Raw genomic sequence first — 17,736 nt, forward strand, 5'->3', positions numbered from 1 at the left:
TGGCTGAGCTGATCACAAGGACGATACACTTTTCACAGGAGGGCTTGTCAGGCAGTTTTGTCTCTCTTCACGCTATATGACAACTGGTGAAAAGTGAATTAGTGCGGTGCTATGGAAGAAATCATTCTTGAAGAAAGTGTATTAAAAAAGCAACTCAGTGGAGATGTAGCCAGATCTAAGACTTTAGGAAGAAACTAAAATCTTTTAAAGCAAGATCTGCATATCCTGAGGCAGGAGGTTCAAAGGCACTCAAAGAAGTGTCAGCCTACCAGCAGACAATCAGCAGTGCAGCTGGCAGGGCTCCAGCACCTTTATCAAGAACTCATTGGCAGAAGAATAAGGTGTTCTGCCTAACAAGTGCTTTGAAAGCAATAACAGCCTTGTTTTGAGCTATCAAAAACCACAAAAGGACTGGCATAAAGTTTCCTGTCAAGCCCAGGGTGACCTGGGAACAACAAAGCCTGCACATGGTAGGTGAAGGGAATGCTGTAAAACTGGTGCAAGCCATAGGTTGGTGCACATCATCTATAGTTTCTCTAGACTTGTATGAAACCCTTACATCAAATGATTTGGGAGAAAATATAAAATCATTGCTGATAGAGTTTGCAAACAGTGCTTAATCTGACAAATAATAACTAAGTCTTGTTGTCTTGATAGTGAACTAAACTGTGCTTACTTAATCTATGCTTCAGAGATTTTTTTTTTAATTTTATAGGAATAGGAATTTTTTACAACTCTGTAAAACATAAACAGCGTCCCTGAGAAGAATTTAGGGGTGGAAAGCAAATGTGTTGTATCTAGAACAATATGGTGCTTAAGACAGCAGATGTGATCCCTGGATGTATATGCAGGAAAGGCATTATGTCCTTCATAGTATCTGGGGTCATTTCCACAACACTTACAAGCTTTCATACCTTGTTCTATACTCAGATTTGAAATGAGATACTGTCAGATTGGAGACTGTTCAGAAATGGGTTACAAGAATGAAAGGAAAGCTGTGCTACACAACCGAAGACCAAAAACACTGCACTCACCTGAGAGAAGTTATAAGCTGACTTGACACTCTGTAAGCACAGACAAGAGGGAGATCTTGATGATAAAGCACTATTATGTAGTATGCCAGAAGGAAAGGAAGAGAAAGGAAATTTATTGAATTTTCTCAAGGACATAAACATGATTTTCAAAGTTTTAAAACATGTAGTGATAATATCAGAACACAAAAATAAAGTCAGGTGTGTAGTCTGTCAAATTGAATGCTTAGTAACTTTTCATGAATTATGTATCTCTTACTAAAGGATTATCAAACCTGCACAGACTTCAACTTCAGCATTTCCTCCAAGAAGGTCATGGAGTTGTCATGTGATGTACTTAAATTTTTTTTGCTCCTGCTGAATTCTTTGGATTAAATACATCCAAAACCTGCATTAATTATTGTTAATACTCAGAAATACATAGTGCATAGGAGGAAACAAATGACAACTTTTCTGGCTGACATTCCACCATTCCAAAGTATTTATAACTGTGTTTAATTTACTTTTTTTAAAAAAAAAAAAGCCCAAAATTATTTAGCTTGTAGTACAGCCAATTTTATTTGATTTATTTGTCCAAAGTTTCTAAATGTAATCTTAAAATCATATGCCAAATTTCCTGTAGCTGATGATAAATCTCCCACAGGAATAAGTTTCAAATTTCTTGCCAGCATCTGTAACGAAGTATTTCTTTTTGAAACATAGGTAGGGCCACAGTCTGTTATTTCATTCTAAAAACAGGTTGTGGGAGCAAGAGAAAGCAGAGTATTTGATTAGCACTCTGAAATTTATCACTGCTTGTGAAAGTATTTTTCACATATAAAAGTGATCATATACTGATCACAGCTATTCAGGTCAAAGCCTGAACAGTCCCACAGGAGCAACAGCAGGCTTTTGATTTGAGAGGAAATCCTTATTTTAGTTGAGGAGAAAGAGAAACGTTGTAATGTGATCCAGCTTTGACCAAGATCTGAATGTTAAGAAGTTTTAATACTGGTAATGGCCAAGTACCTTTGGTTATCTTACAGTGCGCACTGCAGCATTGAACATGAGTATGCAAAGATCTGGCAAAAGCTCCATGAGCTATTAATACCTAGTTCCCTACTCTAAGCTTATTCCAGCCCACTGACAGAAGAAATGGTTAGCATGGATTCCTGACACAGCTGTAAGTCACCTAAACATACAATACTGCCTACGGCTTAGCTATCAATACTTGTATTTCATCAGAAAGGCATTTCTTCTAATCATAATGCTTCCAAGGAATGCAAAGTTCTGGGTTCAACCTTTTACCCAGGTCAGTGCTCTACGGAATCAAACATTTTCTCATTGCCAGCTGATGAAATTTCAGTGATTTCTTCAGAAATGTCAACATAACTGCATTGAGTTGAGTAAGCTTTTTTTCCTGTAGACTTGAATTGCTCAATAAAGGCAATTGCCCAGAAAAGGCACCATAAAATATTTACTCTCAGATTCAACATAAAGCATTGGCAGAGTTCTTCTGGAGACTTGGAGCTCTTTGGAAGCCAAGCATTCCACAATGGTAAGTCAAAGGTTTAGATTTTTTTTTAAAATGAGGATGCAGATAGCTGTTTTCTTTAAAACTGCAAAAGAAGGATATTTAAGAGAATCACCTAGTCACACATTTTTGAATGTGGATATATTCCATTAAAAAACTGCAAGATGCAAAGAAAGTAAGGCATCTTTGTGAAGATTACTGTGAATTTTGTTCTTTGGTAATTATTTGCAAGAAACTGTACCCATGTATCATTGGTCTTTCACTTGCTGTTATCCTTTTCTCAGAAATGTATGTGAAAATATTCAGAGTTTTGTAAACGTTTAGGACAGTGCTTTTAAAACCTATAGATGTGAAATATAGTTTAAAATATAGTCCCTTTACAATGAAAAGTGTAATACACAGTGTATTTTGTCTGCATTTCTCTTTTGATCTATCAAGTTGTGTCCTGTTTCAGCAATTCAAGCCTCCAAACATGTTTGCAGAATCTGAATCAACAGTAGATTATGTCTAATAGATAGGCAAAGCCCTATGGCCTAGTTTTCCTTTGATTTATGCTCATGTAATCCCCAAAGGTACAGACATCAATTACTACCTTTGATGAGAATCTCAGGAATGGCATAAGTTTTACAGAAGAGGCAGTAGTGTTTGTAATATATGTAGATTCATAAATAAAGGCAGAAATTATCATCTACTTCTTTCTCTGCTTAAGCTTTCCTGAGGGCTTGTCTATACTCAGACAAGACTTAGTTGAACAAAATGATCTGATATCTCATTCCGCATTAATTCACCCACTTTCAAAGGCCATTAAATCCAGTTTGGAAGATTCTGTTCTGCAAGATGGCGAGTGGCATCCCCTTTTTAAGAGAGCAAATAAGCAAAAAAAAAAAAATTTCCTTGAAGTGCCTTGCTCACAGACCACCCAGAACAACACAACTCTGGTGTTTAACTAAGAGCCCTTGGCACCAGTGTAACAATACAAATCTCCACCATTTCTAATAAAGGATACTGTTTCTGCCAGTGCCTTCTTACCGGTTTGATACTTCCTGTGCTCAACCTGCTTACATGAGGGGCCTTTACTGCTAAATATCTGTTGCTTAGCTGATGTATCCTTTGGTTGTTCCAGCATAAAGCCAGTTGAGACAGCGATTAAACACCACAGACTTCCCCTTGTTTCTGTTTAGATTCAGTGGAAGGTCCAGAACTTTGGTCTTTAGAGAGCATGCCTAACTGGCATTTCTAGGAATAGCAAGATAAGGACAAATGTTGGAGCAAACAAAGACTAAAACATTCACAGAAGACAGCCCAGCACAGCAAAATAAGGATTTTAGTCTTTTCTGTAAAGATATGAGTGACAGCAGTAAGACCTCTGGTAGAACTGGCCTGTGCTGTTGCAAACACCTGAACCAGTTTGGAGGAAAGCCACCACCAAACTCAAGATGGGTGGCTAATATACAGCAAGCAGTATCCCAAGCATGTTGAGATCCTGTGTGGAAAGCCGTGATTCCCTGAGCTCACAAAGCCCTGGATAGCTGGACAGCACAGATAGCCCCACAGATCCATGCCAAATGCACGTGGAGCCTCAGCAGAGACCAGCTGCGATGTTACATCCTACAACTTCACAGAATAGGCATTGCTCAGATAATTTTCCTTTGGCCAGGCAGCACACAATAGCACAGTTTAAGAGTTTCAGTCTTTCTTCTTAACTTCTCTCATTCTGGTTATGGTGCTCAGCATGGCAACTGGCTCTATTCTACCCCAAATCCTCAGAAACTCCAAATCACAGGACTGCTACAGAAATTTTTACGCCCTTCCCAGACCACTCCATAGACCCTCCTCCTCCCTTTTACTACAGCATAAATGTCCCTCAGCCCTATAAGAAAGCAGCACATTAAGGATTAAAATAGCAATTTTTTTCCACAGCAAAGGAGATTCGCCTTGGCTCACCATCTGCCTGAAGTTCTGGACTTTTCAGTGTCCTTTTTAAACCCCAGTTTCAAGTAGCAATAGCCTCTGGAGTTCAGAACAGTATCTTGGAAAGATATACTCATTTTACAATCCTTTCATGTTAACCTGCAAGTGCTATCAAGAAAATTTAAATAACTTCCTCCATTGCTTCTCAATCTCCAGCCATTCTTAAACTTTTGTCTTAAGTTATGCAGCTTGAGCAACTCATCAAAATAACCCTGTGCTCTCTCATGCTTCTCCAGTCCTTCTAACCCAGTATAAATGCCATTACAAAGTTATGCAGGCCTTTTCAAAAAAGTCCTGATTGTTCAGCAGGTCCCAGTGGACATTTTTGAAGAGCTCTTACAGGTGTTTAGCTGTTGCCACCATTAGACAAAAGGAAGGGTGTACTGTGACATATCCAGACCTGTGTGTGCATGGTTTGACAAGATGGCTCAAGCGCTGCTAAGCAGAATGTACAGCACTGGAATTTTGCCATAAGACACTGATCTGTGTCTCTCTTCTCTACCCAGCCACCTATTTCAAAAAACTTACTGGAATATAGTTAGGTCTGATATCTCCACTCCACTGCCAAGTTTGGAGAAATTGCTGTACCCAAAAGTGAAGCAATGGGATGCTATTCAGACAGCGATTTGCTGAAGAAATAACTAGATCTAACTCAATAGCAATAAATAAAGCACTAATAAGAGTCTGACAGGGCTTTCAAGTGTATAATACTATTGAAGCTTCTTGTGATTTCTAGAGATTGGACTTCAGCAGGTAGTGATGCTGCTGACACATTTGTCATATCATTTTGTCTCTTCTCATCTAAAGGAAAAAGTCATCAATGCAGTGAAATATCTGGAGTGCCCTTTTCCAACATGTATACATAAGGTTATTTCTAATTTTTGCTTCAGGTTCAGTGACTTAGCTTTTGAAAACAAAGATAATCAAAGTGGAATTAAATTAATGCCATGGGCTCTGTGTCTCTTTAACAGAAGAACTTTCTGGCTTTCCTTGTTGCAATGGACATCATAGTGACATTGGGAGATGCATACTGCTTTTCTCGAATGAACAAGGCAGAGGAGGCCGACAAAGGTAAGAACAGGGAAGGTCCTCTCACTTGATTGTTCTGTGGCAGCTTGGCTCTACGTGGAGCTGTCAGGAAAGGCTCAAAATACAAGACAGGGGCAGATGTCAGAAAGACATGAATAGGAGGTTCCAGCATCAAGCTGCCAAAAGTAGGGAAAAACAAAGTCTTGCCCTGGACTGGGTATGGTTGTTATTGCTATTGGTGGTAGGTTGCTATTGCTATTTCAGCACATGGAGCTGATGCAGGAGTTGAGAGTAGTTCTGAATAAAGTCTAGTGCCAGGTGGCAGACTGGGCTGTTTGGTTGCTCACTTTCATCCCAGAACTGTCACACTGAAACTGTCTCTAACAAGTGAGGAAGAAACAAGTTCAGGCTCTCAAAATAGCCTGGGTAATAACCTGGAGAACAAAATGACTTCTACTTTACTATTGCCAAGAAAAACATTTTCAGAAACCTTGAAATAACTATTAAACTTTTCAGCCTTTACATGGAGCCTTAAAGAACATGTTTTGTTTTGCTGCTGCCTTATGCAGGCTGTATCTTGAATGGAAAACTATACCCCTTTGGAGAGATTGCGAGGACAGAAAATTGCTTCAGATGCAGCTGCAGCCGAGAAGCAATGCGTTGCTGCTCCCTGTAAGTTTGAACTCCTTGGTAGCATCATTGCTCATAGGAAGACCACAGCTTTCCATTTGCTGGGGATAAATGAGTTTCTAAGGGCACAAGAGAGCCTTTCCTCACCCATGTCACAGAGACAGAGCAAGCCACATATAACTCTTGATCATTTGGATCCTTGGCTGTATTTACCTTAGCTCACTTTCTGCTGACTGGGAGTGGACACAGGCCCTTCCGGACACATCCAGTTGGTGCTTGCCTTTAATTTTGAGGAGCCTGTGAATCCCTCTTACACTGCAGTTAAGTCTCTCCTTAGCAGGGAAATTGGGATTAGGAAGGAATTAATTCCACGGGGGACTTAAGTGAAGCTCCTCTAAAGGGTTTATGATTATCTGAATCCCTTTCTGGAGGTGCTTTTCTCAAGTGAATAGGCTGATCCTAGAGTGACAAGGCTCCACTCTGAAGTATCGCACTCCAACATCCTCCTTTCCTCTTATCCTACCTTCTCAAAGGGCCAAAATGACTTGATTATGATCATCGCCTTTGCTCAGGTGACACTCAATCTGTCAGGAAACAGCTACCACATTCTAGGCAAACTGTTAATAATGAAAAATGAATGGAAAAGAGATAAAACATGCTAAGGCCATGCTTATGTCACACTGTAGAGTGCTGTGCTAGAAACCCCTATGCTAGTGCTGAGCGTACTGGTACATCTACACAACGCAGTGCAGCAAGGCATCATTTGAGGCCCTGAAAGCTGTAGCTGTGTGGCACTCAAGCTAGCTAGGCTGGTCTTAGCTGTAGTTTCAGAGGTATCTCACTCAGCATTAGTTCAAGCTATAATCACTGAACTACTGAAATATTGAATCTTTTATTGCTCTCAATCTAACATTTGCTTTCTCTTTGCCAATGACAGCTTTCATACTCCTGTTGGTTATGACAAAGAGAACTGTAAAGTTGTTTTCAACAAGAAAAGCTGTGACTATGACGTGGTGCAGAAGAGTGACCCCTCAAAGGAGTGTATTGTCTATTCTCGTGTGGGCTAATGACCCACCTGCTCCGAACCTCTCTGCACTATGGAATTGCTCCCCTTCCTACAGATGGTTTGCCGTCAGAGACACTCAAAGACATGGGAGATCTTGTAAGGGAGAGTACTTCAGCAGCTCACTTCTAATTTCCTAATTGTTCCAATTCAGTATACAAGATCCATAATCAGACACAATGTCGCATTTCTGTCATTACTTGCGTTAGTATCACTGAGCTTTTCAGAGTACAATAAATCCAGATGAAACATCCAGAAACACTTAATGATGATGGTTCTTTTTATGTAATAACACAGAGCAATGTCACCTTCTTCAAGAAAGGAATGCATTCACCTCACTACTCCAACATGCCGTGCACCGGTACCCTGGCACAAGCCGCTCTCACGCTTTGCAGGCTCTGTTCTAGCCGAGGGTTAGAGCAGACATTTTAGCTCACCAAGAGTCAAAATCCATTATCATTTGGAAGGGATGCACTGTTTGGGACTTGCTGTACAATGGCTCCTACTCAGGGCACACGGGGCATACTTGAACTGCTGCAGGAGTTTTGCAAGACCCGTGCTGCTAACACCTGCGACCTCTGAAAAAACAGCGAGGATGGAAGTTCATCATCCTTTTTCTCCTCTTTTTTTTTTTTTCCTTCTTTCCAGCAATGTCATCACCCAATACCAGTGACTGTTCCTCTCCATTGCCCACTCTGACGTGCTGCCAGGTGTCCTCCTTCAAGCCCCACTCCTAAAAGTCTACACACACTGCACTGCATTAGTGGTTCTTGCCCACACTGAAAAAAGAGATCTAGATCACCCCTGGAGACATGCTTCTTCATGGCAGCAGAGCTTGAGGTACCAATAAAAGGCAGATGCCTTCTGTCTCTTCAGTACAAAATTTCCCCACATTGCCTGGCGAGAGAAGACCAGCCAGTGATGGGCTTCAAAACTGAATCTCCCATCTGGCAATTGGTAGCATACTAAACTTGCCCACATATAGGAGTTCAGGCAACAATAACCTATAAAATGCTGCTTCTATATGGCCTCTTTGCTCCAGAATTGAGTATTAGAAAACCACAACAGTCTGCAGTTAACTGTTGTATGGTTTGAAAAGAAAGACACCTTCCAGGACAAATGGACTGTTTAATGATGCTCCATAATCATGACAAGTCTGTTGTCTTGTAAAAGTATGAGGCTACACACAGCTGAGCATTCTTAGGGCAGGGATCCTCCCTGGGCCCAAAATCAATTGTCAGACTATATTTATTCAGCAGGGGTACTTGCTTCTTGAGATGACCAGTCTCAGGCTCTGTGAGCCATCAGTAAAATCAGAAGGATTTAATGTGGTATGTTTTCTCTGGCTTTGTTTTTGGTAATTTGCCTATGAACATTGTTATAAAAACTTTCTTACGGCTTCACTTAAGATACCTCCTTTTGGGAAAAAAGGTGTTGGAGCAGAGTTTTCCCTGCAGCCTATGGTGAAGACCATGGTGAGGTAGGCTGTCCCCCTGCAGCCCATGGAGGTTATTGGTGGAGCAGATACCCACCTGCAGCCCACGGAGGACCCCACACTAGAGCAGGTGGATGCCTGAAGGACGCTGTCCTTATCTCAACCCATGAGCCTTTCATTTTATTTTCTCTCCCCTGTCCAGCTGAGGAGGGTGAGTGATAGAGCAGCTTTGGTGGGCACCTGGCATCCAGCCAGGGTCAACCCACCACAGACAGGAAGGGTGTAGAACAAGAAATGGGAGGAAGCAGGATTTTATACATTACAGTGGAAAACAGCAGAGAAGAAAAAAAGGTAAAAGATCCCAACATCCAAGATATCCCATGGATTTGGCTGAAGCATTCTGTGGCTGCCCTCCCCAAGCCAGTCTGTTCTGAGTCCATGCAGCAATAATATCCAACCACTCTGTTTTATCTTCATAGAATCAGTGACTAACAAGTTTAGATAATGGAAACAAGCTCATGCTCGCTAAATAGAGCAGAGACACAGTGTAGGTGGGGTATACACAGAATTAACTGAGCTTTCCCAGAAAAAAAGCCCAGAGATTGCTGAACTAAGTAACCAACAGTATAAAACTGAAGTAAAGCTTCCATTCATTTTGTGCATGCATGTGCAGGTTGTGTTAAAGAGGGAAGACTGCACAAATTTGGTACCATCTGGAGAACCAAAGGCATGCTACCAATGCCAGTATGGCCCAGAGCAGGGGCCACAGTTGCACCATGTAAGTTCCACAAAGCCAGAGACATCGGTGGCAAGAACTACAACAATGCTCCCACCCGCCATCCCTCCTATAGCTAACTCCTTCAGTCACACTTCCATCAAAAAAATCTTTAATTTTTAATAGACTTATGATCTTCATCTGCTTTATCAGCTGCAGTGGGTCAGGATATTATCCAGGATCAGGATAATAACCTGTGTTTGGAATCACTGTGTTTTTTCATTTCTGGAATAAACTTCTCTGTCATTTTCTGGTTCACTGAAAATTTCTAAGATCTTTTTGTTACCATGTGGCTTGAGTTGAAAGTTAGAAGTATAGGAAATATTACATTTCCCATAAATTGGAGATCTCTTTTTGGCTAGCTCTGTCACTCCAATCCGTTTTGTTTTGCTGCCTCTAGACTTATCTCCTTGCTGCTATAGTATCTGTGGCTGTCTCCCTCAGTACTAACCACACTGCAGAGACGGAGGTCTCCTCCTTGCAAGCACAGCCTGGCATTTGCGGTTGGTTCTTTAGATCTTCTTGTCTGTTCCCTATGTCCCTTGCTTAGCACTGAACCTTCGTCTGGGGATCATGACCTGACAGGATTTTCCGGACTAGCTGAGGAATTACCATGTGTTTTAAAAAAATGCATTTGCACCTTAGCAAGAGGGATCTTTGCTCACCCACAGAGGATGGAAAAGTAGTTTCTCATCCCACTGAAACTGCATTGAATTAAAACTGAAATTTGGCCCAAGGATGGGGACTCTGCTACATATGGAAAGAGACAGGGGAGTTAAGACCAGGGGAGAAATGACATTGTTGTCTCCAGCTTGGGCCTCCCAGCCTGAATGGAGACCTCAATTCAAATTTCTGCTAAGCCACACGTTACCTGGCACAAGTCACTCACACCATCTGTGCCCCTTGCCTGTAAAATTAATACAATTCTTTGCTGATCTCTGTGCCAGGAGAGATCTGAGGGCATAGGCTTTGAGGTTTGTGGGTCTATGAACCTCAGAGTTAACAAAAATGTTCCCACCAAGATAAAACTTCCTTCTACCACATTTACAGTATGTTGCTGTGTCAACAGTGCACCGTATATTTTAGTGTTGTTTGCTTGTGCATTTCCTGAAAACAGTTGTCCTTTCTCACAAGCACATGTGGCAGACTTTGTTTAACAATTGTAAAACCAATGTACATTATACATAGCTTTGTCAGTTTAAGGTCAAGATTAATTTAGTTGTAAAATTGTGTTTACTTATGATCTGTGATCTGATATGCCTCATGCTTCCTCTTGCTTTCCCCCTTTCAATGGCAGTGGTAGTCAACCTACTGGTTTTAATGACTGGATATGTGAACTTATCTTCCATAAGGAGTCCTGCACTTGCTCTCTCCTGCAGAAATCTAATCCCTCCAGAATGTGAGAGTAGTACTGAAAGGCTGGGCTAAGAAACAAGGTACCTGGACTGCTTTCATTCTAGTGCATCTCTTCTATCTTTAAGCTGTTCATAGAGTAATGCTTTTCATGGATATTAGCTAGTTTGTTGGTGTTTTTTAATACCATTACTGCTCTGAAATCACCCTGTATTTCTCTCTGCTGATTGTCGAGCACTGACACAGAAAAAACAAGGCTGATAATCTTGCATTACTCTCATTATCTCTGTGGTCATCAGTGAGATGTAACCAAAAATCCCATCTGAAAATGACTAAGTAAAATAGTGAGATAAATCTTAAGAAAGTCCCCAAGATGTTTACTCACCTTAGGAAGAAACAGGATACTCTGTTCATCAGCATCAGTGGAAAGAGGGCACAGAACTGGGCAGAGCACTGATATTCTTAGAATGTTTTTAGTAAGAAACAACCGGTTGGGAAGACAACATGAGATTTCAAGAGAGCAATGTCTGTTGGAGATACCTGTTCCCCCCACAATCAAGGCACCTATCATCCTGTACATGAACAACGTGAAAAAGAAGCATAATATGGGCCACAAATTACCTCAGTAATCAGCATATGAAAGGATTATCTACCTAGAGTTTGCTGTTCTGAGTGGTTGCAGCACCACAGTGTGTTGTTAGGGTCCCCTGGGTTCACAGGTCACACAAAGAACTTCTTCACTGTCCCTAGACGCTGACCAGGCTTAGACAGGTCGCTCCCTGCTGCCTTCCAAAGAAAGCTGCTTTCAAGAACTTCTCTCCATACCTGGCATAGCTTGCACCTAGAAAATAGGGAGTGCTCTGCAATGGCAACAGCTGCACGGTCACTGCTTGTCTGAAAAGCTGAGAGAGAGAGCACACATGTGTATTGGTTGGATTTTTGTGGTTTTTTTTTTTGAGTTGAGAAACAAGTGCATTCTCTGTTACTCAGCACCAAACCAGCAAGTTGACTGGGTTTTGGCTGTAACAAATTCGACAAGTTTCACTCCAGTACACCAGCACCACAAATCGCTATGTGTCTGGTGACTTTTGTTCACATACAAGAACTGCTGCAGGGTGCCTGTCAAGCAAAATATTGTATGCAAACCCCACAACATGCAAGAAGAAAAAAATTAAATGGCTCAGTAATACTAACAGAATTAAGACAACATAATTTGATGGTCCTTTTCTTCCAAACTATCTGGGAGTACTTGCTCCAGTGCTTACCTTTGAGGACACGAAGGAGCCAATATCCTGAACAGGACTCTGTGGTACTTCCCACAGTATTTTCAGCCAAGGTGAAATAGTTACTTCTCAGCACATAAAGGTTACGAAGAGCAGACACGCAAAGCTAGGGCCCATCCTTAACCATCCCATAAACATAAATCAATTTAGACAGGCAGCATAGGAACAAGATATCAGAAGGGAATGCGTGAACTCTTCCCACCTTCACTACAACGAATACAAAAGGTGGCTTTGGCCTAGGATTAGGGTGTATTACTTTGTTATCCTACAGAACCTTTTTTCCCCCCTTTAAGAGAAAAATGCATATGCTCTGAAATACCTCCCCCGAAACACTGACAGTATCCCAAACCACAATGATGCTGTTAAATTGGCTTCATACATATTTGCGAGAGATCCAAAGGGGACGTGTGGACTCTGTTGAAGTCAGTAAAGAAATTGCCAGTGCCTGTTCCTACGGGCTGCAATGTTCTGTTGGTTTACCAGGGATTAGGAATCAAGGGCATGAGCCATGTGACTGTGGTGTTAGTTGTCTCCTGTTTCATTGCAGTGCATACATCAGCATTGCCAAATCAATTTATTAGTGATAGGCTGATTGTGGGCACCTTTCTTAAACCTATGAACACCTACAAGCAGTACAGCTCTTATCTGCCATCCTGAAGAAAGATCAGTAACTGAATGAAAAAACAAAGGGAAGTTACAAAAAAGCTGTCTGTCTACGCTGTGGCAACTATTTACCCAACCTACAGAGTTGAAAGCCAGCTAAGGCTGTCCCTGTGAGCCGTGGTCTCACTGTGACCTGCATTGCAATCATGCTGGCTTTCTCACATGGACTTCCTGAGCTAGCTCTCAATGCCGGTGTTTGAGTAGAAAACATGGAGTAGCTACCCTGGCTTGGAGTTCAACCTCAGCTCTCAAACCCATACAATAAGGCAATGCAATTAGGCAGCCAGAGTAGTTAGTTCAGGTATTGCAAACTGTGCAGCCCTAGTTATAAGGGGAAGACTTCCTCACCTACTGGGGCTACACAGTTTGAAATATTTGAACCAACTAGATCAAAGCTACACAAAAGGGGACTGTACTTGACTCCTTTGCTATCAAATTACTGTCCTAAGCCTTTGGAAATCATGTCTGCCCCTGACATGTACAGCCTCTACAGAAAAGGGACCATTTCTCGCTGGCTACAAGGATTAAGGAAGAAAATATACAATGCTTATTTTTTCACAGAGGACCTGAGCATATGGGTCTTCTACATTACGAAAAACTGAACAAAGAAGAAAATGGTTATCTAGGATGCTTTTCTAAGGGTCCACAAATGCCAGACACTCTCCACAGAAACCCTGCTTTACATGTAACCCTTCCAACCAGCATTCCTTTTCCACAAGAGCCTTCTTTCATCTTCAGCTGATGAACAAGAAAGATGAATGATTGTTCAAAGTTCCTTTCTTTTAAAACCTAGATGGTTCAAACTAACCATGCAAATTTTGTTGTGAGTGACAACCACACAGTCTCTAATGGATTTCTCAGGGTAAGTGCTAAATATTCCTTCCAGGCTTGAAAATCCTTTTGAAGTACCTACCATAACTGCATTCCAGATCTGGTGTGGCACAAAAGCCACACCTATTTCTTCAGTGCCTTTCAGAACCAAACCTTTCTGTATATAATTGGCTTATTTTAATACTGTCCACCCCATGAGGTCATTTTGCAGAAACCTCATTGGAGTTATTCAGGCATGTTCAGTTTGCTCAAGGACTGGTATCACAAATTCCCTCTCTATATAAGTTCTCTGAGAAGATGAGCTTCTTATAGGCCATCTCCTTATTGGAAGTATAATTCTGCAAGAATGGTGAGTCCTTACATATTATACTGTAAAAGACCATGGTATGTTGCTATAGATTTTAAAGGAGGTTCTGCTGGATTTATCTGAGCACTCAGATATAAGCAACTCAGAGAAAATAAAAACTCTGTTCTGAGAGCAAAAGTCAGATAGATAGGCAGGTAAGAACCTTGGGTAAAAGATATCAGCATTTATGTGGCAGGAGATGTCTAACAGGACTTCAGCTAAGGCTCTTTATTATAACCTGTTTTCACTTAAGTGTAATGTTTGGAAGTAATCTCTTTCCTGGCAGAAAGCAGCTCTGTTATGTCTCAACTTAGAACTGGCCTTCATTTTTGTGAAAAGTCTGGATAACATCTGAACATCTAGTTAAACTCAAAAACATTATCTTGACTTTTACTCATTTGCAGCTCTGTTGCAGTTCTGTGGGTTTTAACCTCTCCTCTGCAAAATTAAATGCTTGTTTTTGCTCCTCCCGTCTCACAGATATGACTTCTTTTTATAAGTCACCAGTTCTACTCTGTCCAAAAAAAACACATATAAATACAATATGTGTGTGTGTATGTGTCATTGTTTATTCCTGGTCTATCTTTCCTCTCTTACCAAGATTTTAAATTCATCACAGCTAATTCCACCCTAGAGTTCTTGCACTTATTTTCTGCATATCCTCAATGAAAGCTCTTCAACATTTCAAACTAATATTGAAGAATAAGAGACTAGCTCAGGAATTTAAGCTGAACTTTCAGAAAAAGCTGCTGACAAAGGTCATAGAGTATAGAATTATCTAGGTTGGAAGGGACACCTGCAGGTCATTTGGTCCAACCTTCTGCTCAAAGCAGGGCCAAGTCTTGAGGGTTCAACTTCAGCTGAAGTTCTTCAGCTTGTTCCTAATCCTCCAATATTAGGGTGAAACATCCAGTGGATTCTTCAGACTTCAGTGCAAGAGCTTTTACAACTATGAGTGAGGTTAGTGGCAGAGACAGTTGGTGACCAATCCTATGGAGAAAATAAGGACAAGAAAAGTGAATGGGGAGGGAGAAGGAATAGAATATACTCCTTTCACAAAGAGTATCTGGGTCTACCAGTCCTGTATCAGGCAATGCTTGATTTTAGCAACTTGGAAAGTATTTATAATCAAGACATCTTAATAGTTATATAAGTATTCATGTTAATTCTGCTTTCTTGTTCAGAAAACCATCTTGGCCTGCCTTCTTGTTCTTGCCGTTAGCGTGCCACTGTCCAATGCTGCTTGCTTCTTTCAGCCATTGAAGCCAGAGGTGTCTGATGGTGTGATCATAGGTAAGGAGTCAACTGTCCTCAACTTGACAGGCATCACCACAAGCACTGCCTGATTTGATTTGTCCAGTCAGTGCAATCTATTACAATTTAGAAATAAGTGGAAACAGTGGAGAGAAACTGCCAGGAAATGGGCGGGGGGAGAATGGGGTATGGAGAGGGAATTTATAACATGTTATAAAAAAAGAAGAATTTGTCTGAGGAGCATCACACGGGCCAAATTACAAACAAATTTTGTTCAGGGAAGTACCATAGGCTTAGTTTATCCATCTGCATGAAGTAATAATTCATGTTTTCACTATGGCAGCATATTTAGAAATACAGAGAAAGGAGAAGTGCCTTTCTCTATGGGGTTAATATAAAGCAGGGAACAGAATGGCAAATGTTCAGCACACTGATCAATTTACTCATTTGTTTCCCTGTCCCAAGGAAAGTTCTTAAGAACAGAATGGCTGTTCCTCTTGAGTGTGGGACTGCTCTTCCTGAACACAGCTAGTCTATCATTCTGCAGAAGAGTAGAGCTGAAGGAAAATGAGCGCTCAAAAGAAACATGCAATTATTTGGACACAAGAAGAGCTGATGTGTGCCAGTATGAAAAATAAACAGAGTGCCCCAAAATAAAGTTTTTTTCTGGGAAAGCCAGTGCCACTACTAGAAAAATGAGTTAGCATTGCCAAAGAAACAGAACATATTCATAGGCAAAGACACAACCTAGAACCCTAAAATCCTCCTTGTCCTGTCATAAAATCCTGCTTTCCAGATCACTCATTTACAAAGCCTATTCCATGACTGTTGGACAGGAACTTTATATCCAATATGTGCTTTCTTCCTGCAGCTGAGGATTGGGAAAAGTTTTCCAGGCAGATTTAGTCTTGCCCTAAGTGAGGAGTCAACAACAGTTGGTATTAATGAGGGGGGAAGTCAAAGCCTTTTCTTAATTCTGACCAGGTCTGTGCCTAGTTATCTTCCTGCTGGGTGCTCCGTTCCTGTACTTAAAGATGAGCTACTCCAGGAAGCCTGATGCTGCCAAGGACCACAGGAAACAGAGGGACCCAGAATGCCCTTCTCCGTGCATTAGTACAGTAGCAGTCCAGCTCTGTTGGGGACCCTCCATGTTTTCCAGACAGGGATGTTAATGCAAAGAGCCAAAAAAGATCCCACCCATTTTGTACAAGCAATAGCATTGTTAGTGCGATAGGTCTGACACTGAAGGCTGCTTGCACACTACATTTTCAGGCTGCCGTGACTCAAATGGAGAGCTGCATAAATTGTATTCCCACTGGAGGAATTCAGAGTGCTATGATTGCTCCTGTTCTGAGGACGGAATCGACTGCTGCTCCAGGTGAGTTCAGGGCAGCAGTGGGGGTTTTCCTTCACTGCCGTGACAGAGCACAAAGCACTTCCCTTCACACAGGGGTCCCTGAGAAATGACCGTGTCCCTTCTGTCACTCACTTCATATCACAAAGTTATGTACTAACCCAACACCATCATCACTCAGTGTGCAAGAAGTTCCTCTGACAAACATTCTTGATTTAAAAAAAGGACTTAATTCTTCTTGGGGCTAAAATTTCAGGCAAGATACTGATTCAAGGGAGAACACATAGTTACTTAAGAATTTTCTGCTGCTCCTAATCCAGATCTGCCCAAAGCCACACAAAGCCCCTCTTTACTCTGAAAAGCAGCTCAAGATACACTGGTCTGTTTGTTATTTTTACTATAGTGACACACAACCACTCATGCGATTCTTGTTCCATATTGTGGCTGAAAAGAAAAATCAATGGTATTTGAGTAGCAAATAAACACAACAAACATCCCTTGGGCGTAAATCAGATGAGTAAATAACAACTCTCCCCTAATCCTGCTTAAGCAGCAGGCTAAGTAACTTTTGAGCTGGGAGCTTTTTACGAGCTCCCTTTTCTTCTCCTGAACACCACCTCAGTATAGCCGCTTTATATTAAAAGTGTAGATACCATCTCAAATGGAAATTGTTTACTTCTTGATCTCATCACCTCTTTTTCTTTCTTGTTCCAATGACAGCTTTGCAACACCAATTGGCTATGACAAAGAGAAGTGTGAAAGTATTTTCAACAAGGAGACCTGCAGTTATACAGTAGTGGAGAAAGATGATCACTTAAAAGAATGCCCAGTCCATGAGTGGGTGGGCTGACAAGGAGGGATTGTGCATTTGGGGGATATTTCCTCTTTTTTCCCCAAGAGTTCTCTCTCTCACAAATCCAAAAACATTGAAAAATGCAGCTGTTGTGTGAACTCTACTCATAAAGCCTAACAAATAATAAAACTGAATATCTACCCACAGAAGACTCCCTTGGTTTCTCTGACTTCTGCTTCACCATGAAGAAATAACTGACTTGTTCCTTCCTTGGGAGCAGAAATTAAAGCTGACATTTTTAAGCATCCTCAGTAGCTGCTAGTCTTAATTCTTCTCCATCCACACTTCAGTGCCAGGGAGTATATTCTGTTATCTGTGCACAGCTGTATCTTAAAGCTAAAATAAAATCAGA

General features: G+C 41.2%; 2 protein-coding genes across 2 annotated transcripts; both read left to right on the top strand.

Moving 5' to 3' along the window:
- The first annotated feature begins 2,517 nt into the window (after positions 1–2,517).
- Positions 2,518–17,381, top strand: LOC137663236 (beta-microseminoprotein-like). The gene is made up of 4 exons (XM_068400214.1): positions 2,518–2,568; positions 15,108–15,216; positions 16,450–16,555; positions 17,252–17,381. Exons 1-4 carry the CDS (start codon positions 2,566–2,568, stop codon positions 17,379–17,381), a joined length of 348 nt encoding a protein of 115 aa, XP_068256315.1. The 5' UTR covers positions 2,518–2,565.
- Positions 5,463–7,474, top strand: LOC137663125 (beta-microseminoprotein-like). The gene is given in 3 exon segments (XM_068400016.1): positions 5,463–5,586; positions 6,114–6,216; positions 7,112–7,474. Coding segments are annotated over 3 exon segments (357 nt in total). The 3' UTR covers positions 7,242–7,474.
- Positions 17,382–17,736: the final 355 nt, after the last annotated feature.

This window comes from Nyctibius grandis, chromosome 4 (genome assembly GCF_013368605.1).
Source record: "Nyctibius grandis isolate bNycGra1 chromosome 4, bNycGra1.pri, whole genome shotgun sequence".
NCBI classification, from domain to species: Eukaryota; Metazoa; Chordata; class Aves; order Nyctibiiformes; family Nyctibiidae; genus Nyctibius; species Nyctibius grandis.

Coding starts and splice junctions, on each gene's coding strand:
- LOC137663236 (XM_068400214.1), top strand. Junction 15,217..16,449: donor GTCTGATGGTGTGATCATAG/GTAAGGAGTCAA, acceptor CTACATTTTCAG/GCTGCCGTGACTCAAATGGA. Junction 16,556..17,251: donor GGAATCGACTGCTGCTCCAG/GTGAGTTCAGGG, acceptor TTCCAATGACAG/CTTTGCAACACCAATTGGCT.